Below are 27,375 nucleotides of genomic sequence, written 5' to 3'. Positions count from 1 at the left end.
GGTGTGTTTGTTTACCTGGATGTTCTTGATGTTAAGTTTTAGGTTGATACAACTAAATATTACCAAGTCAAGCAAAGAGTTTTTGGTATTTACATATTGGCATGACATTTTTTGTTTATTTACATTGATGTTAAAATTTAATTGACATTCATTTTTTCTAAAACACTGCTGGTCACTTTCAGAAGTTGTAGCGATGCTTTCTTTTCCCAGAAAGAATGTGAAACACATAAATGGTATCATTCACATTTCTTGAAGCTGCTGTCCGTAACTTTTTTTTGTGTTCAAGATTTACAAATATGATATAATGAGAATGTACAAAATGAATCCATTTTCCAAACCGTGTTTTTGTCTTACCCTGAATCATTATGGTACACTTATAATAAGTGTTTATATTGGGACTATTTCAGACCAGACTGGTAGGAACGGAGAGAAGTACCTCCGGCTGCAATGTTCCTCCACAACACGCATGCAGTTCTGTTTATTAATCGCTTGAGCGCAAAAAGTTACGGACTGCAGCTTTAAATCATTTTTTTATATAATTTATATAGATTTTACACACTTAAAGCAATATCGTATCGCATATTATTATTACACATAAATATTGCATTATTTAACAAGGTACTCCATACCGCATTTCTCTTCAATATCGCACAGCCCTAAAGTGCAGTTACATTTCTTGATGTCAATATTAAGTCAATGCCTTGATGTATGGTAGGCATATAATACATGAAAATATGATTGCTTGCCAGTATTATTTAATTTATTATAAATCTGTTTCGACATTCATTTCACTATTTACGTTGCTGTACCATTAGAGAATAAAGTCAAACTTGTGAAATCAGTCTGTTTATTCTAACTTTTATTCTACTTCATAAAGTGCTAAATAACCAAGACCGCATGAATTCGCTCCAAGGATCGGTAGCGAACTGCGTTGAAGGCCGCACGCGCGTTCAGTTGTTTCAGCTGGAAAAATGGATTTGATTATAATATTCTTCATCTGACTCCATTTATCTTAGTTGTCACATTTAGAAGAGAGTGCCAACTGATTGTTTGGTCATTTATATTTGATAGTTAATCATGCATTTAATCATTCCGTTTTAACCCTTTGTTGCAATTATACCGTTCCGTATTGGAGATAGTTAATAATTACAGATTAATTCAGAAAGGATCAAAAATGTAACAATTTATTAACAATCAAGTAAATGTAAAATGTCAATTACATCATAGACAGAAATCTCTTTTAAAAGGAAACACAAATTCTAATTATGGTTACACTTAAAATAGCTTAACATAGATGTAAACTTAAACCCTTAATTATACTCAGTAGGCCTATGCCTAGAATGTTACCTGTGAGAGAGAGAGAGAGAGAGAGAGAGAGAGAGAGAGAGAGAGAGAGAGAGAGAGAGAGAGAGAGAGAGAGAGAGAGAGAGAGAAGAAAGAGAGAGCTAAAGAGCAGCTCTCTCTAGAGAAGGCAGAGAATCAAAAGAGGAAGAGCTACAGTTCGGATCTTCTTTTATCCTCTTCTCTGATGTCACCAAACTCAAATATGACTCTTTTAAAACTGACCAATCAGACCAAACCGTGAGACGTTTGAAAGTAACCAATCAGACTCCCATTGTACCAAAGGTGTGAAAAGCATTTGGCCAGCAAGCCATTCTTTTGTCCTTAGAAATCCCAAATGGCCCTTCTGATGGCGTTAAGGGGGGAGGGGTTGCAAATATCTTGGTCACAACGATGGTTGCTAACAGTAAAGCAGATGATTTTGTTCTATTTCAAATATCTTTGATTATTTTCCACCATACACTTTTTTTAATTATTATTATTTTACATTGTGCAGAGTAAGAAAAATAAAAAATTTAAGTCTGAATTTAATTTTAAGACTGATATTCCATGCATAGCTAAATTATGTTTTTCAAAATACTTGACTGTTCTACTGGACTCTTTAGCACAATCATGGTAACCACAAAAATGTCAACATAAAAGAAAATCTTTTAAATATAATAATTAGAATTAAAGCTATTTGCCTTAACACAAAACACGTAAAATAATACTTAATTTCAAAATTTCCTTTCGTGATCCAGCCTTCTTCAACGCATGAAGGAACTAAAAATCCACTCAGTTCAGTTTCAGTTGCAACTAAAATGCTTTAGGTAGTCCAAACTCAAATGGATTAAGTAACTTTACTTTATTTAAATGGATTGAACAGAATAACTAACAGTCGTACTAACACAATGTTCAGCAATTTTAAACTTTAACTCATTTTAATTAAGTAAGTTGTACAAGCAGCAACACTCATTCCAATCAAATCAATGAGTGTAAAAAAGTCCACCCTTCACAAATGGACTCTTCCAAACTCCCCCACCTCTGTTCGTGACTCGGACTGTTCCAAAACTTTCCGCGGAGTTGTAAACAAGATATCAGTGAGAGAGGCTGCAGAGATGCGATTGTTTATAGTTATTAACATTTATTAACAGTATTTCGCGTCATTAGTGATTATTGGTAAGAGACAGGAAAGAACATTACCGCGGCATTCCACGTGAATGTTTACAGTAATAATTTGGTTTGCACATTATGTTATTGCGTAAATACCTTGTATTAATGCCATATAATCTCACTGTGTTCTTTATCAGTAAAGTATTTGATGCTGCGCTTATATTGTATAGACTTTAAAGTCGGCATGAAACGGAAGTTGAGATCGTCTTTTTCTCCTTATTGTGACGTGTATCCGAGTGAAACGGCTTCTGAAATTAGAAAAAATGTAGGGCGAGGCTTGATTTCGTCCTTCGGGAATTGATTGGATCGTTGGAAGTTAATAATGTTACTGAGCATATTTCCTCACTTTTCGCTGGTCTATGCTACAGATTTTACTTATTTTAAGCCTTTTATGGCTTTATTTCTGTAAAGCTTTTTTCTCAGCTCTCCCTTATAAGGGGGGCGCACCGTAAGCACGTTCACACGCTGCATTCCTCAGTGCGAGTCGTCACGATAAGCTGTTCGTCCGACTATATTGAGTAATTTTTACATAAAAAAAAGCTTTTATTTCTCATATATTTCTCTCTTATTGCCTCAAGTCCTTCTTGAAGAAGGTATTGTGTATACCGAGAAAAATGCACCTAACCACGATCAGTGACATGTTTCTGAGAGGAGGTGCAGAAACGAGACGGGGCGATAACCCCGCCCTCGCGCCATAGCACATGACCGGGAGAGAAGAGAGGTTGTTTCGATGGGGGAGGGAAAGTTAACATATTTGATTAAAGATTATAAGGGTAAATTAATTTTTAAAAAATAATGAAGTGCACAGATAAATCAGTTATAGTAAACACTACAATATTAATATAAAAATACGAATTATAAAATTTGATTTCATGCCGCCTTTAAAGTGTCTCAGGGAACATTTACGAGCATGTTATTCATACAAGTTAGACACATGCGCTGTCAACGCTACGTGCAGGCTGGCGGTGCGATAGCATAAACATTGTATTGAGTCTGTAATGCATATATTTGGGTTTATAGCTATTTCTTTAATGTGCAATTTAATATGCTGCTTAAAACTAATAGTGAAGTGCTTCTTTATAGTTAAGTATTATTATAGATCTGTGATTGTGCATTTATGTTTATTTATATTTGTATGTTGCTTGTTTACAGAACCACACACACTCCCATGACAAAACCGAATAAATAATCTTGAAGTACAGACTGGTGTAAGACATAATGTTCTGACCGGACATCCTGTAGCCGTTCAATTATGTTTGCCCTTAATCGTGTCATTGGATTATTGTTCTGATTATTAGTCTTGTGTTGCTGGTTTATTTTTATTTCTTGTGTATATAACCCTAATTTTTCTCTTGTCTCTGGACTATCTTTTGATCAGTGTCTTCTTGTTTAAGCTTTGACTTCTGAATCTTTTTTCTTCTTCAAATAAACTGCACTTGGGTTTATTAACCTTGACTTGCTGGAGTGGATATATTGTTACAGTGTTTGAGAATTAGGCTACGTTAACTTTTTTTACAGTGAAGTACAGTATATCCAGGTCTTCTAACTCTCCCTAATGATAAATTCAATGCATTCCAGCATTTCACTTCAGTCCACAAGATGTCCACTTAAGATTGCATTTTCAACAAGTGAATAGTAGGAATTTAGTGGTGAGTGTATAACTAGATCCTCTAAATAATTAATACAGTAATGTAAATCTTAAAAGGAAAACTGACATAAAAAAATCAATTTATTATACCTGAAACATGCATAAAGTATACATTTTACATCCTTTTTGCTTGATAAATTGAGGCAAACTGTTTTATAACTAACAATTCAGTTCTTTAGAGAAGTCTGATGTTTAGAGAAGTCTGATGTTGAGATATTTGCCCAAAAATGATTGAATGACTCCAATGGTAGCCGTCACAGTTAGGAATAACAGGACACACAACACCAAGTAAAACCCGGGCAACCTAGAAACAACAGTAAGAATGGGCTGTAATATGTTATGACTTTACACAACTTTAAAGAGTGTGTGTGTGTGTGTGTGTGTGTGTGTGTGTGTGTGTGTGTGTGTGTGTGTGTGTGTGTGTGTGTGTGTGTGTGTGTGTGTGTGTGTGTGTGTGTGTGTGTGTGTGTGTGTGTGTGTGTGTGGGCATGTTTTTGTGAAATATCAGGACACGAATCTGTATAATGACATGGGTATGACATAGGTATTACAAAGAGAGGGTGAAATATGAGGACGTTCCCCATGTCCTCACTTTTCAAAAGGCTTATAAATCACACAGGATGAGTTTTTTTTTCACAGAAAGTGAACTGCACAGTCTCCTGTGAGGGCTAGGTTTAGGGGCAGGGGCAGTGTAAGGGGATAGAAAATACGGTTTGTACGGTATAAAAACCATTACGCCTATGGAATGTCCTTACATTTCACAAAAACAAACGTGTGTGTGTGTGTGTGTGTGTGTTTTGATTATCACCTTTTCTTGGATTCATTGATATAGCCAGTAAAGTATATCTCTCTGCCCACAATATACAGAATGCCTCCAAGAGCAGCAAGCGCTGTTAAAAGAGAAAAGTTAAATTCAAGTTATAAAATGGTTTATCATTTTTATTCCCCCCCATACATTCTGTGTAACTGTATCATTGTTCTTATACAATGTATATAATTATACAAAATATACTATGTAACTTACCTTCATTGCAAAAGATGCCAGAGATCCACAATACCACCAAGAAAATGGAATAAAACTCTACACTATTCTGGCTAAAGAAATGGTGGAAAGACATATTTTTAACATTTTATAACTTGTTCGTATATGTTGGATTACCTTTGACAACTTGACAATCAAAGTAAATTTCACATATGATTGTTAATAAATGAAAGTGTGAGTGAGAAATGTGTGAAGTATGAGAGGCATCAATGAAGCAGTCTGGCTGTAAAGATCTTTGATCTTACTGTGCACGAAATGTCCTTTCAAACTCAGGTGGTCCAGTAACACTGGGTGGCATAATTCTATACTTCATCCTAGACCACCCCACACGTCTTGCCTGAAATCCTAAGAAATTCATCCACTATTATTCAGACACACCGTTTTACCACAGACATTATTACAAACCCAAAAATGAATGATACATATCTGACATATGATTTCAAGTATATAGCAGCCTATTAGCTTGTTAATCATACACATATTTAACCTGTCTGATTTATGAATCATTAACTGAGTTATCTTGAAATAGCTCACTTAAAATTATCGAACATCATTTTAATAAGCAGTGTAATCCTTGACCTGATCTTATTTACACATTTGTCTGATTTTGGCCAGACAAATCTAAAGTTCTACAATTTAAAAAAAAAAAAAAAAAATATATATATATATATATATATATATATATATATATATATATATATATATATATATATATATATATATATATATATATATATATATATATATATATTTCTATTTGAAATGAAACACGTTACGTTTACTCGAAGAAATAAAGCTTAAACAGTATTTTTAAGTTCCACAAATAATTCTGTGCTACATAGGCCTACATCAAATAGTAAAAGGATCGATGTATTAGAGAAAACTAGATCTGATCGTAATAATTAACAGAAATAATTTATTTTAATCTCCAAAGATCTATATACTTCAGAACACTATACATAAAAAATGTATAAAAAGAGGGTAATTTGCTGAACCTAAGAATGTCTTGTTTTTTAATAGGTTATCATGATTCACTTGCTTCTTGCAGTGTAGTGCACGACGACACGTTTGTATTTTTGATGGTGTAGTAGGCTAGTTAGTAGAAGACCATCTTACCCATGTGGAGAGCAGACAGTATTGACACTGCTGCAAGGAGAACTGGCAGATCCGAAGTCATACTTGTGGTGTTATGGTGCGAACAAAGTGTGTCTCGCTACAAAGATGTGAAATTATGTCAGTGCCGAGCCGTTGAAAAACAGAGTTACTTACGACACTCCCATAGACTTCCATAGGCTTTTTCTATGGCTCTGGGTCTGTGTACCCGCCTCCTGACAACCTCCTCCTGTTTTTAAAATCAGGAAGTGCCGGTCTAACGTTTACAGAGGGTGTTGAATGATTCATCATGCTCTCCACTTAGCCTTTCCAATCATAGAGCAGTATATATATTTAACTAACAGGTTCAACTACACTTTCAAAGTTTTATTTGGGAGTAGCCAAAAACCACTATATTAGGGTGACTTATTTAAGTCAGCAAACATTTCACAACAAAAGCACAAAAGTGTTGAGACGTAAGACATTGTCAGAGTATTTTAGTACGGCTTCGTCGTCCGCATCGGCTGACAAATGTAGCCTACGTTTGGAACCATAGGTTTGGAATCAGTTGTCCGAGTGAACCGATTCGCTACAATGATTCAGACTTCCCAAGGCTAGAACTGAACAACATACAACCTACAAACACTGAGGATCACAGTGTATTATTATCTATTACATTCATAATACACTCTAAAAAAAAAAAAAAAAAAAAGGTTCTATATGGCACCAAAAATGGTTCTTGGCTCGTAATCATAGGGGAACCTTTTTTAGTGCCATAAACCACCAATTTTGGTGCTTCAGTGGTTCAGTGGTTCTTCAGAGGTGCTATATAGCACCTTAGTCAAAGAACCGGTGAAGAACCTCTGAAGAACCGCTGAAGCACCAAAATTGGTGCTATAGGCCTATAGCACTAAAAAGGTTCCCCTATGATTACGAGCCAAGAACCATTTTTGGTGCCATATAGAATTTTTTTAGAGTGTAGCATCAAAGGAAACACTCTAAAAAAGAAGAGAAAAAAGGAAAAAAAAACTATACAGGGGAAAACTTACAATACATTCCAAAAATAATATAATGTTAGATTTATTATTTGTCCATTTCTGTTTGTGTATGTTATTTTTCATACATAATTATTAAGTAACCACCAAATTTTGCTCCAAACTCTTATTTTTTCAAAATATAAATTATTAACAAAATTTTGTTATACTGTTTAAAACAAACTAATATCTTTACCAGACAGTCGTATCTTTAATTTTGTGAATTTAAATATCAGATATTTAACATCAATCCAAAACAATTGGGTAAATAAACATTCAAAGAATAAGTGTTTTATGGATTCTTCTTCTGTGTTACAAAAGATGCATGTTGTCTCCATGTATCTAAAAAAATCTCGAGACTACTTGTTTCACAGGATAAATCAATTGAATAAACTTATATGTAATTCCTTTTCTTCTTTTTTTGGTGAGACAGTAAACTCCAGACCTCTTTCCATTCAATCTGATATTGAGTTCCAAAAAGGTTTGCATTTCGGCAATAATGTAGGTCTACATAATTCTTTAATATATATGTTATACATTTTTATACCATTAATACTTAACTGATTAGTAGTATATGTGGGGATAGACTCGATGATTCATTTCCCGATAAAAGTTAGAGCACAACGAAATCAGTGCTGGGCGTTCGGCGCTGATGATGTCAGACACTGTGCGCCAGCCCTTCCTGCGCTGCTGAAGCTTCCGCGACGCGGCAGGCATATTTAGACGCAGCCCGTTATCCCAATAATAAACACAACCAGCGGAAGCGCAAACATGGACAGCGATGATGACAATATGGAAGAAGTGGTTGAAGGTACGACAAGCGTATTCACAAACGATACGTTGTGCGTAAGTTTGTTTTTGTCGTCTTCTCGGCTGTCAGGCTGAACTTTTATGCAGTCTCATTTCGCCGAAGATTAGCCTACCGACAGCTTTCCTCTGTACACAAGCTGTCAAACACACGAGGCCTGTAAAGCTTTGGACTATTCAAAACCCCCAGATGACAGAGAGTCATATTTCAGCGTTGGACTTATTTAAGACTCCTTCTGAAATCTCATGCACTGAGATACAACAGTATAAGCAGAAAGTATAAACGACTAATTTAGTTTTCTTTAAATATCTTTAATTTTATTTCCCTCTCTGACACTGTACATTATATTATATTTTTAAGGAACCTGTAAATGTCGAATATAGGTTGGATTTATAATTTAATGGACATAATATTATTGTTAAAGCCACGTGGTTAAGAAAGTGTGGCGTTGACACAATAGTTGCAAGCTCAGCTTGATCTGCATGTACAGGTCTCAGTTCTGGACTGTCATCATTAAACCCAGGGCTTCCATTAGTATACAATCACTTTGGATGTTTTTGTTAAGTATCTAACTGAACAGATTTTGGATGTTTTTGTTAAGTATCTAACTGAACAGATTTTATTAACCTGGGACATTAAAATCTGTGTGTTATTTTTAGGTATGGAGTGCATTAGTTATTCATCAGTCTATTATCTCTGATTACAATGTCATGACTTTTTAGGACCGCTGGATGAGGATGACCAGCCTCATGGTTTCTGTACTGTGACCTACTCCTCAAGTGACCGATTTGAGGGACACTTTGTTCATGGGGAGAAGAACGGAAAAGGAAAATTCTTCTTTTTCGATGGCAGGTTTGAGACTTGTGGTGTATGTTGGCACCATTGTTACATGTATTATTGATTTTCACATGATTTTAATAATGGAATATTAATCACTGTTGATTCTCAGATTTAATTATTTCTATCATTCCATCTAAATAGATTTGTAATAGGATTTTATTGATAAGAATGGATTGTAAATCTGCTATGCTTCCGGGTAAACTATGAAGAATCGCTGTTCCAAATCTAGACATGTGGTGCTGGGGAGGAGGAGGGCTAGAGAAATTTTCCATGACCTGCGCTACTGAACTATACCAGGTTGAGATGGAAAATAATGAGGTTGTATAAATGGGAAAGAGAGCTTGATTAGCTGTGCTGCTGGCTTAGGGAAACCAATCAACTGCCCAGAAGAGTTTCATGAATTAATAAAATGTATATAGTTTTGAATCACATCACTGTGATTCAATATCATTCAAATTCACATGCATCATCATCAGCAGTCTTCGTTGTAATTAACTTGCAGAATTTCATTTTCCCCTTTCTATTTGGTGTCCTATTTTTTTGTACGCTTGCATACAAAAAAGCTTATTTGGGTCAGTTTATTTATAGCAGATAAATGTAATTATTTTTCACCTGCATATTACCTTTCCCCCCCTCTATAGTATGCTGGAGGGTTTCTATGTGGACGATGCTTTGCAGGGCCAGGGCATTTATACTTACGAGGATGGAGGAGCATTACATGGCACTTATGTAGACGGCGAGCTCAATGGACCTGCTCAAGAGTTCAATCCAGATGGTCAACCGGTCTTCAGGGGCCAGTACAAGGACAACATTCGCTGTGGCATGTGCTGGGTCTACTACCCGGTTTGTTTTGCCCAATATTAAGAACTCTTTTGACAACATTTGTTATTATGCCATAACATATTGAACTCGGAACATGAATAGTCTATTGAAAAGGTTTGTCTATATATACGTTTTTTTTTTCTCCTGTTGTTTAAAGGATGGCGCCTGCGTGGTGGGGGAAATGAATGAAGATGGAGAGATGACAGGAAAGGCAGTGGCTTATGTTTACCCTGATGGACGTACAGCTCTGTATGGCTCGTTTGTTGATGGAGAACTGATTGAGGCCCGACTTGCCACTCTTACCACTCAAGAGAATGGCAGACCACACTTCATTGTTGATCCGGACAGTTAGTAGTACTTATATTTACGTTCTCATTTGCCTTATCAGTTTACCCATTGATTCACTTTGTATTGGTTGTTGAGTCCTTTAAAATGCAAGACTTTAATAATCTAAATCTGGCAAGTAAACGTTCATCTTGGTATGAAAATCGTTATAGGATAATCTTTCTTTTCCAACTCTCTTAGGTCCCGTTTACTGCTACGATAAATCCACCTCGTCATGTATCGCCAGTCATAAACTGTTGCCTGACCTCTACGAACGTCAACGGTTGGTGCAAGCTGTGATCAACCATGTAAACCTCAATCTATTAAATCTTGTTTTGAACAGAAAACATGTACTTATTTGTTCCAGTGATGGATTGTCTGGTCTTGACATTTCATTGGGGGAGTTTCAGTTGGTTCTCTAGTCTTAATACAATATTTCTCTTGTCATCGTCTTGTTGATTTCAAGCTGAAAGGTGGTTTTCCTTTGGTTTAACAGTGTGTATGTGGGACATTCACTTATTTCCGGAGCTGGAGAAGGGCTATTTGCAAAAACTGAGGCTGAGGCTAACACAGTGATGGCTTTTTATAATGGTGTCCGTATTACACATACAGAGGTTTGTTTATTTCCATTTAACATTATTCAATGCCAGAATGTAATACTTTTTCATTTTTTTAAGGTGAATGGTGTGCTACTGCTAAACTAAAGTATTTTGAAATCTGTTCATGTTAAAATTAACAGGTGGACAGTCGCGACTGGTCCCTGAATGGGAACACTATTTCTTTGGATGAGGACACTGTGATTGATGTTCCGAAACCTTTCAATCTGACTGAGAATTACTGTGCATCTCTAGGTCACAAGGCCAATCACTCCTTCTCTCCCAATTGCAAATATGACCCGTAAGTGTGGATGTATATTTGAGAGATATACAGAGACATTGTGCTTTTGTTTTTCGATTTTATTTTGTGTAGTATTTTGTTGGATATTTCAATATAAACAAATCATATTGTTGGACAATATTGGGTTAGTCATGTAACCATTGTACTAACAGCCGTTTTTAACTGTCCAGGTATGTCCATCCTCGTTTTGGGCAAATAAAATGCATCCGAACAATCCGTGCCATGGAGAAGGATGAAGAACTCACTGTTGCTTATGGTTATGACCATGAGCCTTCAGGGAAGTCTGATCCAGAAGCACCTGAATGGTACACAAAGCAATTGCTGGAGTTTCAGCAGAAGGTGTCAGGAAAAGGGGCAAACGAGACCTTCTAAGACCCTTCTCACCACCACTGTCCTGAAACAACAGCTCCCATCCCACCCTGCAACTACCACCAGAAACTCTTAACTTTGTCCTTTGACTATCTTGCAGCTAACAATTATGAATAATAATGTTTTTTGGCATTCTCATTCATTTACAAGTATTTTTAACTGTGAAATCCTCACTCGGATTACGGAGTAGGCTACAAAATTCTATGGTTCTACAAAGGGGAAGGACCTAGTATGTGACTGAGATTGAATAAGAGCAAGTGATTTAAAAGGCATTTTAACTGAAATCAGGAAGCGGAGTTGGAAAGTTTGAAAGACTATTATAACTATTCCTTGAAGTATTCAACCTCGTTACCACAACTTGTGTTAACCATTCAGTATTAAACCAGTATAGTGTCTTTTGCTGCTCTCCTCATGTTTCCCCCAAGAACTGAAAATATTAGTTTGTTGTTATTACCGACAATTATTCTTGTAAACAAATTTGCTCTGTCTCTATTAGCATGTACAAACAGCTACAATTAAGTTGAATGAGGCTCAAGTTGTTTTGAAGTACAGTATTATACTGGCTATGCCCTTTATTTATTTTTATTTATATTTGTTTTTTCACACACCGTTTTTCACTGTCCTTCAGTACAATGAAGAATCACCAAAAATATAAAGTTCAAGTAAAGTGTACTGTGTATGTTGGGAAAGGAGTATCTGAGACTAAGGTACAAGGTGAAGATAAATCTTTCTACTGATCTGAACTTCAGCCTTTGATATGCAAAAGCTATCAACAAAGGTTTACCAATAAAACTCCTGCATAGAGCACAAGTTCATTTGACTCATCTTTTCAACGTTCTCGGTTATTGTATAGGCCAATGACGTGCATATTTCTGTGTCCAAGTGCATTATTTCCTTTTAGAATAATTTGATAAATTCATAGCATGTCACTTTATTCTATAAAAACTATTTATTCTATAAAACCTACATTTAAATTATATTATGTTTTGTTATCGTTAACCCTCAAAATGCCAGGTGGTGGTCTGAACAAATGACTAAGAAAACTATTTCAAATGGTCTTTCTTAATAATAAAGAAATATCAGTAGTTTTAAAGCTGTTGATATAGTTTTTTTATCCAGCAATTTGTATATTCTCAAATGTCAGTGTGGCACAAATTCAAACTTAGCTATTTATTATGAATTGACAAGGTAATAACAGTAAACATGACAGTGTATCATCCAGATGAGCACAACTGATCCTTATGCCGGAGTGAAAAGGTTTGTAGATCTCTCTCAAATACTACTAATTTCAAGTATGGGTAGGTTGGTACACTTTCCAAGTCAGGTTACATACAACTATTTGATTGTACCACCTGACAAAAAATGCATTTAAACCCTTTGACATTTTATTTAACAATTGAAACTTGTTTAAACACATTGTTCATGACTCAAACATATGCATTACATCAGTTTTGAAAAGATTAAAAAATAAACTGAAGCTTTATTTGTCATTGACCCACATAAGGATAAAATGTCAAAAAAGGATAAAATGTAGAAAATATAAATCTGTTTTTTTTTTTTTTAAATGACAAAATACAGGAATATTTAATGCCAAAGTAACCATGTTCACACAATGGGGGCGTGGTCATCGTGCTGCACCTGCGCGCGCCAGGTAAATGAATGACACGCTTTCTTCTAAACAAGCGGTGCGGAAGTGAAACGGGGAAACGGCATAGGTAAATACGCAAATTATTCTATTTTAAATGACTTATAAATCACTTTATACTTATTAAATAGGGTTTGGCATAGCCTCCGAATAGCGTTTAGTATAATTAAGTTAGTAAAGTGGTTTTGTAGTTCCAGAATCAACACAAAACGTGGAAAGCGATAGTGACTTGCTTCAAGTGAGTATGCGTTTGATCCGACTCGTTTAGAGACATACCAGGGAAAGATTGTTCTCTTTAAAATAATATTTATGAACCTAAAAATGCATACCTTCTGTTTGATTCTTCTCCCCGCTGAAGGCCTGAGATGGACCGTTACAGGTATTTCATCTTCAATCAGAAGAGTGTGGTGGTCCTCGGCATCCTTCAGGTGGCGTGCGCGGGGCTTTGCGTGGTTTGCGGCTTTATGGATGCAGTTTTCCGCAAGAGCACTACTCTCAGTGAAACTAGGGTTCCACTCTGGTCTGGACTGGTGAGAAAAGCTTAATACTTACAATTTTTTTTATTTTAAAATTACTTAAATGGCTTCCCCAGTTAACCAATAATGCACCATCTGAGTTTGCCAGTATATAGTTGTCAAACTGGGACAGTGTCAAGGTCACATAAAAAAGATTAATACGTGAGTTATGGTGTATCCCTATCAAAATATATCACGGTTCACTATTTTGCTACCATCTCTTGCCATAAGAGATTGTTCATGAATGATTTTCCTGGATAGGTCAGGTCAGGTCTTTCCCCAACCCTCCTCATTACATGGCTTGGGACACACACACACATACACACAATTTAACGTCTCAAATTCACCAATGCTGCATGTTTTTGGATTGTGGGGGAAACGGAGGAAACCCATGCAGACACAGGGAGAGCATACAAACTCCTCACAGAAAGGTTATGACCAGGGACCTCCTTGCTGAGGTACAGTGCTACCCACCGAGCCACTGTGAACGTGGTTTAGAATGAACTTGATTTTTAGTAATGGAAGATTATACACATAATGATAAAGAAGATTAGGCCTAGGTGTCACACTTGAACCATATTCACCCTAAAGACACTGAGAGATGGTGATTCTGTTAACTCATTTCACTTTTTCATAATTGAAATGAGTTATTATTCAAATGTAATAATTGTTTAATCAATACGTCATCCTCAATAAACCCGTCTCTGGGGTGATGACTACGATCGTTCAAAATATTCGTATTTAATAATTGTTTAATCGATATGTCACCCTCAATAAACCTGTCTCCGGCCTTACGGCTCAGATCTTTCGAATATTGCAATTTAATAATTGGTTAATCGATACGTCATCCTCAATAAACCCGTCTCCGGGCGTGTTGCGTCCGATCATTCGAATATGCAGATCTAATATGACCCCTGACCTTTAAAGTTGCCAGATTAATAATCATACGCTGTTTGTTAATTGGCCAGAGGAGAACTGGCACCCCGACTGAGCCTGGTTTCTCCCAAGGTTTATTTTTCTCAATTAGGTCACCTGATGGGGTTTTGGTTTCCTTGCCACTGTCGCCTTTGGCTTGGCTTGCTCAGTTGGGGACACTAAATTTTCAAATAAATATCCAAATAAATTTAACTAGTAAACTAAATTAACCATATAAACTAAATTACTGATCTAATTCCTGATCTAATGACCACATTGTCACTGTATGGCTGTACGGCAGAATAAAATTCTGTTGCACTATTTTCCTGTTTAACACTGTAAAGCTGCTTTGAAACAATCTGCATTGTAAAAAGCGCTTTATAAATAAAGTTGATTTGACTTTTTCCTCTTCTTTTAGATTATGGCTGCACCTGGTGTACTTGCGCTTTTTGCATCCCAGAAGAAAAACCCTATTTTGGTAATTTTTTTTTTTGTTTTTGTGAATTTATTCGTCTAATCCAATGTATTTTTCTTCCTGATATTAACACTCTCATTAATACTTTAAGGTAAATGCCATGATTGTCTCCTGTGTGGCGTCGCTTTTTGCTGTTATGATCGTCTTTGTTTATGCTTGCGTCACTCTCAGCTATGGAGAGGAGGATGATGAGATCTTCCATGCCCATCATATCCCTGAAGTGGTACAGTCACACCAGATCATGTTCAATTTGCTATCTGTTATACCCTCATCTTAAAATATAGAAATAATTGATATAGCTGTGTCCTGTGTAGAGGTTTGTCCTCAGCCAGATGGTAAAAGGCGCAAACGGCACTCTTCTGGTGGCCTGCACGGGGTCTCTGCTCTTTTCTTCTCTGATTATGTATGTTGGCTGTCGCAGTCTGCCGTTTTGTGGCTGCTACGATTCTGCAAATGGCATGGTGGGTAAAGTCTTTTTGGTAAAACTTTATTTTACAGTGTGCTTGTTACACGTGTTGCATGTAGTTACTATAGTATTAACTATAAATGATAATTACATGCAACAAATCCTATACCAAACCCTATAGTAAGTACATGTAGTTAAAGGGATAGTTCACCCAAAAACGAAATTTTTATGTTTATTTGCTTACCCCCAGGGCATCCAAGATGTAGGTGTCTTTGTTTCTTCAGTAGAACACAATTGAAGATTTTTAACTCCAACCGTTGCAGTGTGATAGTCGTATAATGCATGTCAATGGGGATATTTTAGAGTATGAGAGTAAAAACACATAGACATACGAATCCATATTAAACCATGCGGCTCGTGGCGACACATGAATGTCTTAAGACACGGAGCGATCGGTTTCTGTGAGAAACCGAACAGTATTTGTTATTTTTTCACCTCTTATCAGACGAATGTCATCTAGTATTCCCAGCGCCATAACTTCCGGCGAATAAGGTCAAAATACTGGCGTGATCAAAGATAAATAAACGTAGATGCCTCATTCGACCGATCCGTGCATGCGCTTATGAGGAATCTATGTATATATCTATGATCGCGCCTGTATTTTGCATGTATTTTGACCTTATTCGCCGGAAGTGATGGTGCGGATATTAAATATGGATCTTTTTCTTACACAAACGCATCGATTCGCTTCAGAAGGCCTTTATTAACACCCCGGAGCCGCGTGGAGCACGTTATTTGACGGACAGATGCGTTTTTTATGGACTTCAAAAACAGAGCAACTATTACTGCCATTATAATGCTTGGATTAGCCTGGACTTTTTTAATATAACTCAGATTTTATTCGTCTGAAAGAAGAATGTCATATACACCTCGGATGACTTGAGGGTGAGTACATTTTCATTTTTGGGTGAACTATCCCTTTAATTATTATTATTTAGTACTTAAATGTATAATTACACTGTAACACGGACACCTTAAAATAAAGTGTAACCATCTTTTTTAAAACAAGGAAATTCATAAGAAAATTGCTATATCTGAAATGTAATATACAGTACACAACATTGAGCTGTTAATCTCTGCATGGTTTGGTATTTTACAGGACTTTCTAGTTCCTCAGAATGATCCTGTTACTCCATCTGAACTCATATGCACTTGGCAAGGTACGCAAGAGATGTTGTTGAAGTGTACACTGAGATAACAAAATCATATTTCATAAGATTCATCTGCCACATGAGCCACAATGTATGCAATTATGATGATGTTATTGAGGATGTGGCTGTCTGTAATGAGATTTTTTTTTTTTTTCTCATGCAGATGGAGAAGAGCGAATCTTTAACTCCCCCGTGTCATTCATGGATCGCTGTCCTGAGCAGGAACAGCAAGACCTCTCCACACTTCCACCATATAGCAGAATATCTTAGTAATTATATTTTTTTTTTATGTATGTGTCTGGGAAAAAATATCAAATATTGGGAAATTTAGTTCAGTAATTTGCCCCAGAAATGTCAAATGTCCAAATTCTGTTGAGCTTGCTTGTTTCAATTCTAGTTAGATGTGTTTCTTGATGTTTAAGTTATTATCAGTGCCATATCAATTTATTATATTTTAGTGTTTTTTTTTTCTCTTAAAGTATGTGCCTTAGCGTTATACTTTTTACATGATAGACTGCTATTTTTGCATAAATAAAGCTGTATATATATTTTACAATAAACAATTATTACAAATTAAGGATTCTAATGGCCTCTTTTTGGACTATATGATGTATTGGCTCATACACAGGTTGCAAAGATGCAACTTCTGCTGAAAGAATAATAAACAATAATTTACATATAATAAAAACATCTCTATATATTTGCAGCATTTGTAATTTTCATCCTGTAACATTCTGTGGACTTTTGAGATATGCTATTTTACACCATCTGTTATTCTAATGGCCTCTTTATGGATCTAAAACTACAAACTATAATAAAACTATTGCTGCTATTGGATGTTCAGAGTAATAAAACCAATCAGTTCTACAAATTTCATTTGGACTATGCATTTGATGTTGGCACCCATGTCAAATGCAAAACGGTATAGTTTGAGATGCGTTTCAGTTCATTACTTTAAAAGAAGTTTATAGTCTGACAAGAATTGATTTACCATATGCGCTCTTTAATTAGACAAATAAGGAACAACAACATCTTGTGAACTTCAAAGATGTGGTACTTTATTTCTTAGTAAAACATGAACTGTTAAAATCAAAACTGAAAAAAAGCATGATTTGTTTTGCATTTCTTTGATTATATTGTTGATTTCCTCAACTCGCTGACCAACATTGAAGACATGAGTTCAGAAAAATGACTAGTAAAAATATGCTGTGCATGCTTCAGTGATATGACGTATTGGATCATACACTGGTTGCAAAGATGCATAACTTCCGCTGAAGAAAAATAAACAATAATTTGATATAATAATAAAAAGGTGTCACTTGAAAAATCTTAAACTTTAATAATCTTCCATATATTTGCAGCATTTGTAATTTTCAACCTGCAACATTCTGTGGACTTGAGATCTGCTTATATTTTACGTTATTAATGTGTTAATGCAGACAGAAAAACTAAATACAGAATTCAAGTCTGAAGGACACTTGAAACGGTACGTTGGCTGAAAAGACAAACCAGTATAGACAACAAACAAGAGAACCCAGACCAAGAGCGTTTATCTAGATCAATTTAGCATGAACCTGTAAGAAGTATGAAGGCTCATGATGTTTCTGGCAGATAAATGAGATAATCCTTCTGTAAGCACCCAAGGTCAAAACGTTAAGCACAAATGCATTCAATATCTTAGGACCATCATTAACAATGCACAATTTCTCAGCCAATCACATGCTTCCCTAATGTACCCCAATCAAACAATGGAACGCATCAGCTAATCAGGCCCTCAACCAATCCACTTCAAATAAATAATTGAAAATCATATGCAAAATCACTTTTTGGCAATCCCCTATTACAAAAATGAAATAAAGCATGCAATGCCTGAGATTCTCGCATGCACTTCACAGGACCTGCTGTGCCGTTACATTTAAGACATGAATTAATATTCTGAAATGGATTCAACTCTGTGCTGCGTATCAGTGTGGGAAATAAAATGGCCAATGCCATGGCATGCACAGAGCCATGAATAACATGAGGTTCTCATACCAATCTGTGATTATACAGTACAGATCATTTTCATTTTGCCTAACAAAGCAGTACTACATACCTTACATGACTGTAGACACTGATGTAAGTGAATTCTTGTCCTTTTTTACCAAAAGTCTTTTAAACCACATCTAAATTTCGAACTGATTCACAAGAAGGATTGGATAACATGCATAACCCGTTAAGAGTAGATTTGATTCAGGTAAATGACTGCTAGAAGAAAAAAATTGGCAATAAATAAAACACTGGCAGTGGACAAGGACTGGCTTTAAGACTTTTTCGGAAAGGCAAGGATATCAACTTTATTTTCCTTTTAAATTCATCCCTCGCTTCTCCAAGAACTATTAGCAGCTACAATAAATAACCTGCATTTAGTGAGTGTTTGCCGGTTTGTCTTCTCCCTTGATAGAACACACAACTTTCACAGGAAGTGCCTGCATGTGTGTGGGTGAGAGAGAGAATGAAAGAACAAACAGCAAACAGACACAAACTAAACCAGATTCTGCGTCTCAACAGGGAGGCTGAAGTGATTTAACAGAACAGTCGATCTAATTTTGGCGAGAAAATGGTTTCAAATATATGATGAAAAAGGCAACATCTTGTGTACGACGATTTCACCCTTCAATTCACCTGCGGAACGGCATCACTGATCAAACTAGTAGGTAAATGTACTGAAAGTGTTTGGCAGTGGCATATGAAGCTTTTAAATGTAAAGTAGGTTGGCCTACATGCAACTTGTCAAAGTGAAGTCGTTTGCTCTTTAAATAATGGCCAGATTCTGCACGTCAGATACACTAAGAATTTTTGAGACTAAATGTTCCTGTGTCGTCAATCCTGGACTTTAGCTTCACAGATAACATAAAAGCACCTCTAAATCTGCTTCTCTAAAAAGTGCTTCACCTTTGTCATCTCCATTCTGTAAAGAGGTGCCTCCTCCCTTAAAAGTGTACTTTATTAGCTCCTCCAACAACCACAGCCCCAACTTCCCTTGTCCTCCTCTTCCTGCCTCCTGAGAGTGACAGTATCTCCTGATCCGCAAGGTGGCTGGCTTAACATAAGTGGCTTCTGAGATTTCAGCTTGTGCGCCACTGTCATAAAAATGGCCTCTACGTGGTCACTGTTATTTCGACTGCCGTCATCGTTTCCGTAGGGGTTTTTGGCAGAGGTCTCGAACAGAGGCATCGAGTGTGCATCGGCAAACTGCTGTGCTGCATCAGTGCTCACTTGTGCAGCGTGGCGCAGGTCGCATTTGTTGCCGACCAGGATTCTGGGCACCTCCTGCCCCAGGGCATGCTGACGGCACTCCTCAATCCATGCCGGAAGGCTACGGAAACTAGCGGCATTGGTGACATCGTAGACGAACACCACAGCATGGACGTTGCGGTAGTAGTGCTGCACCATACTCTTACGGAAGCGCTCCTGGCCTGCGGTGTCCCACAACTGGACCTGGTAGAGGGAAATAGCGAGAACAATTAGATGTCAACTTATGTCATCATATCACACATATCTGTCCTTTAAACGTTGCAGGAGAATGCAGGGTGTGTTCATGCATAAATGAACAACACAGGCAGGTATTATGTGCATGATAAAGTGTGGGTCTTGTCACTCTTGTGCATGAAAACATTTAGAAATTTACATTTAGTGTGCAGCAGAGCTCTATGACAGCAGCTAGCTGGGAACATCATAGAAGAAGAACAACAAGCTGTACCACCAATGCAAGGCCTAAAGACTAAGGCCTCAATTTTCAACATGATCAAAAATTTGCTGAAATTAAACAATCTACTACATGCCTTTTGTCATCTGATTGATAGGTTGTGGTACATCTTACAGTTTTTATAATATAATACAATAATATACTGTAAAAGACTACATTTTGATGAACACTTAGTGGTCTGAAGCAACTTTAAGCATTTAAATATCATCTTACTAAACAATTATTGGAAGATATAGACTAGTGACAACTGCTATATTGTTAAAATAATCTCATTGACTAACATTAAACGCTATCAGAATTTCATCTTACTTTTTGGCCATATAAATGACATCATCTGCACCAATTTGGGCCTCTGAATAAATATGATGTAGATTTTTCTTCCCAAGAGTATCCAATGTGATGTGATACAAAAAATAAAAACACATAAGCAAGCTGTTCTGTTCCATTAAAATTATTTTTCTGACTATTATTCCATGTCAGGCTTTACTGGGTTAAATAAACACACACTGCAGTAACGTTAAATTAACACAACATCCTTCTAAATCTACAAGCATCCTCACCTTGATTTTCTCGCCGTCTATTTCAATAACCTTCTCCCGAAAATCCACCCCGATAGTGGCCTCAGTCCTGTCTGGAAACTTGTCAGCACAGAATCTATAGGTGAGGCAGGTCTTGCCAACTCCAGAGTCTCCGATCACGATGATCTTAAAGATTCGAGTCCGTGGTGGAGGCAGCGAAGAGCTGGTCAAAGATGAGCTAAATTCAAACGAGGACTCGATATCTGCCATGCTGTCCTCCTATAGAGAAACAAGTGCCCCTTACAGACTGACACAGTGAAAATGTACTGATGCTAACGGGTCAGATAAGTGATTCAAACGCAGGCTTAGCTGAACCTTTAGCCCTTCACCTGAAGCTTCATGTGCAAAACTTAGAGATTCAAACTTCGGTGAGTGTATTTGACGTGTTGACCGGTAGACTCCACATTTTGCTGATGCATTCCTGGCGGAGTCCTCTTACACTGTTTGGGTCTGTAGCCACGTACGACGTTGACACAACTGTAATCTCGCGAGAAGTTACTGAGAAGAGCGTTTGTTTGGTACTTCGAAACATTACAGGGGGAAAAACCTGGAAAAATACATATCAAAACTGAAACTTACCTCTGTTAACGGGGTACACAAAACACACACACCCACAAACTAAATAAATATAGAAGTAATTAAACTGAATTATTATATTTGTATTACACATTGTATTCAAACAAACAATGGGTGGTCTCTCAAGTGGTGATTTGATTGTTGGTTATTTTAACATTGCAAGATAATGGACTAATGTTAAAAAGATTCATTTGGGTTTGTTCACTGATTCATTCGCTTAAAAGCTTTGTTCAAAGACACTGATTCGTTCACGAATGAAACCTCACTAGTCATGTGTGGCTTCAAGTAAACAGAGACACTTACCAAAGTCCAACTCTAGATTTACTGGACGACTGCAGAAAATGTTGGTAAGTCACAATTTGTTGCTATTTTAAAACGCTAATATAACACTCAAATGTTTAAAGTTTTTCTATAAAATGTTTTCATTATGTTCATATATTTGTTTGAATTTATATATATTAAATTGTGTCAATGTCACTGAATGGTAATGTGCAGCACTATATGAAACTGCTGTTCGGAGTCACTGTCTGGAGATCATGGTTTAATGATAAATAGGTACATCAAGGTGTTGAGCTGGAAACGCCTCCCTCAGGACTGGAGACAGAGTTTCATACTCTATTTAACTCTGATGCTCTGCAATTTCTGTCTGAACTCATTTCTACCTTCCAGCCAGAGGTTGACAAGGTATCGTGAACCCACTTTAACTTGTATATCACTTTGTTACTCAAACTATCAAAATATAATAGACAATAACAATATAGTGCAATATATATAGACCTATAGCAAAATGGGAAAATTGATTTTGTTGTGGATTTTTTAACTAACCTGCACAGAAAATATCCAAAAAATAAATACATAAACATTATAATGAGTAAATATGTAATTGGGGTTAACCCAAATCACCATTATTTATTTTTTGGATATTCTCACACTTTTACGAGGTTTTGAACTTGAGAGTCCTCCGTAAAGTTCAACTGGATCTTACTGGAGAGTTACCAGGCTTTCTGCAGGACACAGCTCACATCCGAAATGATCCTAGCTGGAGAGTTAACCCAGTTCCAGACAGATTACACTGCAGACATGTGGACATTGGTGACCTTTCACCCTGTGATACGCAACGCCTTATAATGGGACTCAAATCTACTGCCCAAGGGTTACAGGTAGGACATGGTTGTGCCAATAAGATGGTGACATACAGTAAACTAAAGTTGGAAATATATATTATATACTACAATGCATTGAATACAGAAAATGCATCCATAATCAATGGTTTGGCACCATCTAATTTGAAAAATCTTTTGCAATCTGTTCTATTGTAGGTTGATTTTGATGATGGCAACTGCCCAACATATCACAATCAAATAAAAGGCATTTACAACGTTTACCTGGCAATGCACAACCAGTTACAGGGTGAGCCTTATTTCATCTCTTGCTACTTGTTTCATTAAAACAGTAAAGAAACATTCTCATCCCATTCAAATGTCTGGAAAATATGTGTTAACAATGTCATATTTCTTATAAATAGATGTACCACCCATTTCTCAGGCTCCAGTGTTGATGCTCCGTCCTCGAGCGTGGAACATGGTGGAGCACAACATGATGGTATGAATCTGTTGTGAGCTGCTAATGGCACAGATTATTAGGATATCGAAAAAAAATATTAGATAGGATATAGAAAAAAATTATAACCACTTACAACCACAAATGAGATCTATTTAAATTATCAGCAGTATCTCCTGAACAGGGGCCACGGTTTTTCATCATAAACACTCTTCATATTCATGTTATAGCTCTGGGGCCCGTTCTTCGTACCTCGCTAACTCAGTTAGCTGGATTTGATTGTCAACGATTTGGCATGATCTTGGATTATTTGGTTCTTCGACGCTGGTTCAAGACAAATTTTCAGACAGGAATGTTGTTCCAGGATCAAAATAGTTGTAAATTAGCTAGCTCTGAATAATAAAATATCCTTCTTGGTAATGATAAGTCTACGAGCAGCTGTTTCTCTGCAGGTGAATGGTCGAGAGGTTCCTGGTCCATTGTTTGATTTTGGTCTGCTGATGTTTCATAATGCAAAACTACTTCTTCAAAACCAGAGTGGCCCTTTTTTCTACTTGTCCAAGGTCAGTGTCAGATCACGTTACTTCATTTACCAGGACAGAACTTCTGCGTAGTATCAAGCATATCCTAGAAAATCTTCATGTTTTATTGTACAGGTGGAGAGCTACATGGAAGCCCGATTGTGGAGTCAGATTTTTTTCTGGACTGAGAAGAAGGTGCAGATTGAGATTACATACTGTATGTTCCATTGCAGTTTTAACATCCATGCCGTTTATTTCCTAACATATTCTGGTATTGTTTGAATTATTTTGTAGCTTGGCCTACCAGCAGGCTGTATAAAGGCTACTGTGCTGATTGAGTGTGTTTTGGCATCATTCGAGATGGAGGAGATTTTGTATGAGCTCAAGGAGCACTCTGCTGGTCTCAACTGTGGCATCTGGGACTACTCGGCTTCATTTGTCAACAAATTCGGTCAGCTCATATGCTTTCTGCAAGTTTGACTAGTTTAAACCCAATCACATCTCTAGTTAGTGACAATGGTTTGCTTTCTAGGTCATCGGGCTGATTTCCTCCTCCCTGACCGCAGTAAGTATGTTGATATGGAGAAACGTTTCCTGCACAGCTACATGGACCTTCTAGTGCAGACGTGTCACCGCAGGGGTGCCCTAGCAACAGGTGGCATGGCAGCTTTGCTGTTGCCTAGAGACAAAGAGAGTGACCTCTACAAGACTGTACTCACTACTGTCACCAGGCAAGATGCAACTAGAACAAATAACAGCTCTATGGTGATCTGAATCCAATCCATAATCACAATAGAAATGCAGTGGCACACAAATCCTAATAATAAATAAAACATGAAATAGCCTTAATTTTGAGTTGATCAGGATTGGATTTAAATTAAACACATTAGCGATTTGAGGTCACATTAGCAAAATTTCACATGCAAAAACAGGTCCTTTGTCAATAGCTCAGTTAAGCACTGCTCAATTTCATGCCAAGCTGATTTCTGTTGGTCCACAAGGTGAATTCGCATGACCAATTTGAACATGACCAAAATCTGTGTGGGGAACTTTTTCTCCCTCACCGCACCTAAAAGGGATAGTTCACCCAAAAATGAAAATTCTGTCATTTTTGTAACCAAGCAGATGGAGTAACCATTGACTACCATAGTAGGGAAAAAAATACTATGGTAGTCAATGGTTTCTCTATCTGCTTTGTTACAAACATTCTTCTAAATATCATCTTTTGTGTTCAGAAGAAACTCATACAGGTTTGAAACAACTTGAGGGTGAGTAAATGATGACAGAATTTTCATTTTTGGTTGAACTATCCCTTTAAGTATTAAAATTTGACCTGTATTCTATGGACACAAATTATACCTTAAATCATGCTCCTTGTTGGATGATCAAAGTGAACAGGCTGATAACATACCGATCAGGCATAACATTTTATTTGTATTTATTTATCCTTTATTTAACGAGGAGATCCCATTGAGATATTACAATCTCTTCTGCCAGGGAGACCTGTTCAAGACGGCAGCACATAGAGTTTCATACATAAATAACCACAAAAACAATAATCATACAAAACAATGAATAAAGATAATAAAGAAAAATAGCCTCATGACCTAATATTGTGTCGGTCCCCCTTTTGCTGCCAAAGCAGCCCTGACCTGTCGAGGCATGGACTCCACTAGACCCCTGAAGGTGTGCTGTGGTATCTGGCACCAAGATGTTAGCAGCAGATCCTTTAAGTCTTGTAAGTAAGGCCTTTATGGATCAGACTTGTTTGTTCAGCACATCCTACAGATGCTCGATTGGATTGAGATCTGGGGAATTTGGAGGCCAGGTCAACACCTCAAACTCGTGTTTCTCAACCCATTCCTGAACCAGTTTTGCTTTGTGGCAGGGCACATTATTCTGCTGAAAGAGGCCTGTTTCCATGAAAGGGTGTACATGGTCTGCAACAATGCCTAGGTAGCTGGTACGTGTCAAAGTACCATCCATATGGATGGCAGGACCCAAGGTTTCCCAGCAGAACACTGCCCAAAGCATCACATTGCCTTCGCCGGCTTGCCTTCTTCCCATAGTGCTTCCTGGTGCCATGTGTTCCCCAGGTAAGTGGCGCACACACACCCGGCATTCCACGTGATGTAAAAGAAATGTGATACATGATCAGACCAGGCCACCTTTTTCCATTGCTCCGTGGTCCAGTTCTGATGCTCATGTGCCCACTGTTGTTGCTTTAGGCGGTGGACAGGGGTCAGCATGGGCACCCTGACTGGTCTGCGGCTATGCAATCCCATACACAACAAACTGTGATGCACTGTGTATTCTGACACCTTCGCTCACCAGGTGCATCAATGAGCTCGGGCCGCCCATGACCCTGTCGCCGTTTACCACTGTTCCTTCCTTGGACCACTTTTGATAGATGCAGACCGGGAACACCGAACACCCCACAAGATCTGCAGTTTTGGAGATGATCTGACCCAGTCATCTAGCCATCACAATTCGGCCCTTGTTAAACTCGCTCAAATCCTTACGCTTGCACATTTTTCCTGCTTCTAACACATCAACTTTGAGGACAAAATGTTCACTTGCTGCCTAATATATCCCACCCACTAAGATAATCAGTGTTATTCACTTCACCTCATAATGTTATATCTGATCCGTGTTACAATTTAAAAGTAAATCCACATTGTTCTTAGGGGGGGCATCTTCCCTCATCCATACCCTATCAATCTATAGGGCGTGTTTATCAAAAAAAAGACTTATTCAATTATACTTCTGTATTTGTTCTCCATACAAATTATCTTTCTTGTGTTGCTTTAGACTGAAGTTACTAGAGATCAAAGCAGGAGTTGATGGCTTCATGGTTTACGACATGGACCTGATTGAGCCCATGCAAAAAGTAAGTGTCCCACATACTATAACAGGTTGTTCATTACAGTCTATTAATTTACTTCCCCAGCACAGCATTAGCATATATATATATAACAAATGTTCACATATTAAAAAAAAATATACACACAGCTGTTCGAGCTTCACTCTCATGGTCAGAACCAACTCCTGCAGCTGCGTGAAGACATCAATGTGACCCCCGAGGACTTGCTCATTATGCCTGCAGTTAGTTGAATTCTATTACTACAAAATAAATCATGTAAACTTATTAATAAATGTGTGGTGAGGTCTTGTAAAGTTTATTATAGTTTAAATGTGGTTGCCATTGTATTATGTTAAATTCAATTTTCAAGTGCTTTACATCTAGGGAGGAGTAACATTGTATGGACTGAGGTACAATATTGCTGTAGGAGTCCTCTTCATTGAAGCCTGGCTTTCAGGTACAAAACTTGATTTCAACAACACTTTTATGGTCTGTGCTCAGAAAAAATTGAGGTTTTAATTTTGAAAGACAGGCAGAGGTCATTTCTTCTATCTGGGGAAGGTTGAGGATTCAGCAACTGCAGAGATATCCAGATCTCAGGTCAGTTCACAACACTGCCCAGCTCACATGGTACAGTATAACACCATATCTTATTTTAAGAGGCTCCATTTTTCAGGTTTGGCAGTGGATCCGGCACCAAGTGAGATTAGAAGATGATGGGATGGTGGTGACACGAGCTCTAGTCAGCAGCTTGGCTGAAGATCTGATGGGAGATCTGAAGGCAGCCATACATTGCCAAACAAACAGGTAGAGAATGCTGTACAGATAACATGCATTTGTTGGAATCTGTACATTTGTTGTACACAAAATGAAGTGGGATTAAAGCAACAAGAGACCACACATTGCTGTAATTTTACCATGTTTACATGATGTTCTTGGGGACAATATAAAGAAATCATTAACCAAACATTTCAATTATAAACTATATAAATT

General features: G+C 37.2%; 5 protein-coding genes across 10 annotated transcripts in view; 3 read left to right on the top strand and 2 right to left on the bottom strand.

Annotated features, from left to right (window-relative positions):
- Positions 1-1,166: 1,166 nt before the first annotated feature.
- Positions 1,167-6,495, bottom strand: mgst2 (microsomal glutathione S-transferase 2). Its single transcript, XM_079838682.1, has 5 exons — positions 6,300-6,495; positions 5,429-5,528; positions 5,166-5,236; positions 4,950-5,031; positions 1,167-4,445 (listed from the first exon to the last, which is right to left on the bottom strand). The coding sequence occupies exons 1-5, from the start codon at positions 6,358-6,360 to the stop codon at positions 4,334-4,336; spliced, it is 426 nt and encodes a 141-aa protein (XP_079694808.1). The 5' UTR covers positions 6,361-6,495; the 3' UTR covers positions 1,167-4,333.
- A 1,498-nt stretch (positions 6,496-7,993) lies between these two features.
- On the top strand, positions 7,994-12,176 carry setd7 (SET domain containing 7, histone lysine methyltransferase). Of its 6 annotated transcripts, none has more exons than XM_079839727.1 (9): positions 7,994-8,120; positions 8,840-8,969; positions 9,599-9,800; positions 9,937-10,126; positions 10,305-10,386; positions 10,471-10,506; positions 10,600-10,717; positions 10,843-11,000; positions 11,171-12,176. In XM_079839727.1, exons 1-9 carry the CDS (start codon positions 8,081-8,083, stop codon positions 11,370-11,372), a joined length of 1,158 nt encoding a protein of 385 aa, XP_079695853.1. In that variant the 5' UTR covers positions 7,994-8,080; the 3' UTR covers positions 11,373-12,176. The 6 variants fall into 6 exon arrangements, with proteins under 6 accessions (XP_079695853.1, XP_079695852.1, XP_079695854.1 ...); XM_079839726.1 differs by having other exon boundaries at positions 10,471-10,512; XM_079839728.1 differs by lacking the exon at positions 10,471-10,506.
- Positions 12,177-13,030: 854 nt separating this feature from the next.
- On the top strand, positions 13,031-17,111 carry LOC307139735 (uncharacterized protein). The gene is made up of 8 exons (XM_079838818.1): positions 13,031-13,084; positions 13,206-13,252; positions 13,373-13,544; positions 14,863-14,922; positions 15,011-15,142; positions 15,234-15,380; positions 16,485-16,545; positions 16,700-17,111. Exons 3-8 carry the CDS (start codon positions 13,380-13,382, stop codon positions 16,804-16,806), a joined length of 672 nt encoding a protein of 223 aa, XP_079694944.1. The 5' UTR covers positions 13,031-13,084; positions 13,206-13,252; positions 13,373-13,379; the 3' UTR covers positions 16,807-17,111.
- Positions 17,112-17,520: 409 nt separating this feature from the next.
- rab33ba (RAB33B, member RAS oncogene family a) lies at positions 17,521-21,304 on the bottom strand. Its single transcript, XM_079839069.1, has 3 exons — positions 21,192-21,304; positions 20,845-21,081; positions 17,521-20,016 (listed from the first exon to the last, which is right to left on the bottom strand). The coding sequence occupies exons 1-3, from the start codon at positions 21,201-21,203 to the stop codon at positions 19,525-19,527; spliced, it is 741 nt and encodes a 246-aa protein (XP_079695195.1). The 5' UTR covers positions 21,204-21,304; the 3' UTR covers positions 17,521-19,524.
- A 423-nt stretch (positions 21,305-21,727) lies between these two features.
- ugl (ureidoglycolate lyase) overlaps positions 21,728-27,375 on the top strand; it is a 7,000-nt gene continuing 1,352 nt past the window's right edge. The window contains exons 1-14 of the mRNA XM_079838195.1: positions 21,728-21,785; positions 21,994-22,122; positions 22,380-22,598; positions 22,758-22,848; positions 22,964-23,040; positions 23,451-23,561; positions 23,655-23,714; positions 23,814-23,970; positions 24,052-24,250; positions 26,331-26,409; positions 26,532-26,624; positions 26,767-26,839; positions 26,915-26,982; positions 27,059-27,189. Of these exons, the coding sequence (XP_079694321.1) occupies positions 21,780-21,785; positions 21,994-22,122; positions 22,380-22,598; positions 22,758-22,848; positions 22,964-23,040; positions 23,451-23,561; positions 23,655-23,714; positions 23,814-23,970; positions 24,052-24,250; positions 26,331-26,409; positions 26,532-26,624; positions 26,767-26,839; positions 26,915-26,982; positions 27,059-27,189 (1,493 nt within the window). The 5' untranslated portion in view covers positions 21,728-21,779. The remainder of the gene's footprint in view (positions 21,786-21,993; positions 22,123-22,379; positions 22,599-22,757; positions 22,849-22,963; positions 23,041-23,450; positions 23,562-23,654; positions 23,715-23,813; positions 23,971-24,051; positions 24,251-26,330; positions 26,410-26,531; positions 26,625-26,766; positions 26,840-26,914; positions 26,983-27,058; positions 27,190-27,375) is intronic.

The sequence above is a fragment of the Gobio gobio genome (genome assembly GCF_949357685.1).
Source record: "Gobio gobio genome assembly, chromosome: 16".
In the NCBI taxonomy this organism is placed as follows: Eukaryota; Metazoa; Chordata; class Actinopteri; order Cypriniformes; family Gobionidae; genus Gobio; species Gobio gobio.
This window is presented reverse-complemented; position numbering and strand designations above follow the sequence as displayed.

Bases quoted from the DNA above. Each gene is read 5' to 3' on its own strand.
- setd7 (XM_079839725.1), top strand. From the start codon at position 8,081: ATGGACAGCGATGATGACAATATGGAAGAAGTGGTTGAAG. The intron at 8,121-8,839 runs GTACGACAAGCG...ATGACTTTTTAG, and splicing joins TATGGAAGAAGTGGTTGAAG to GACCGCTGGATGAGGATGAC. The intron at 11,001-11,170 runs GTAAGTGTGGAT...TTAACTGTCCAG, and splicing joins CCCAATTGCAAATATGACCC to GTATGTCCATCCTCGTTTTG.
- LOC307139735 (XM_079838818.1), top strand. From the start codon at position 13,380: ATGGACCGTTACAGGTATTTCATCTTCAATCAGAAGAGTGTGGTGGTC. The intron at 13,545-14,862 runs GTGAGAAAAGCT...CTCTTCTTTTAG, and splicing joins TTCCACTCTGGTCTGGACTG to ATTATGGCTGCACCTGGTGT. The intron at 14,923-15,010 runs GTAATTTTTTTT...TAATACTTTAAG, and splicing joins AGAAGAAAAACCCTATTTTG to GTAAATGCCATGATTGTCTC.
- mgst2 (XM_079838682.1), bottom strand. From the start codon at position 6,360: ATGACTTCGGATCTGCCAGTTCTCCTTGCAGCAGTGTCAATACTGTCT. The intron at 5,529-6,299 runs GTAAGATGGTCT...TGAATTTCTTAG, and splicing joins ACTGTCTGCTCTCCACATGG to GATTTCAGGCAAGACGTGTG. The intron at 5,032-5,165 runs GTAAGTTACATA...CTCTTTTAACAG, and splicing joins TGGCATCTTTTGCAATGAAG to CGCTTGCTGCTCTTGGAGGC.
- rab33ba (XM_079839069.1), bottom strand. The intron at 20,017-20,844 runs GTGAGGATGCTT...TCCCTCTACCAG, and splicing joins TAGACGGCGAGAAAATCAAG to GTCCAGTTGTGGGACACCGC.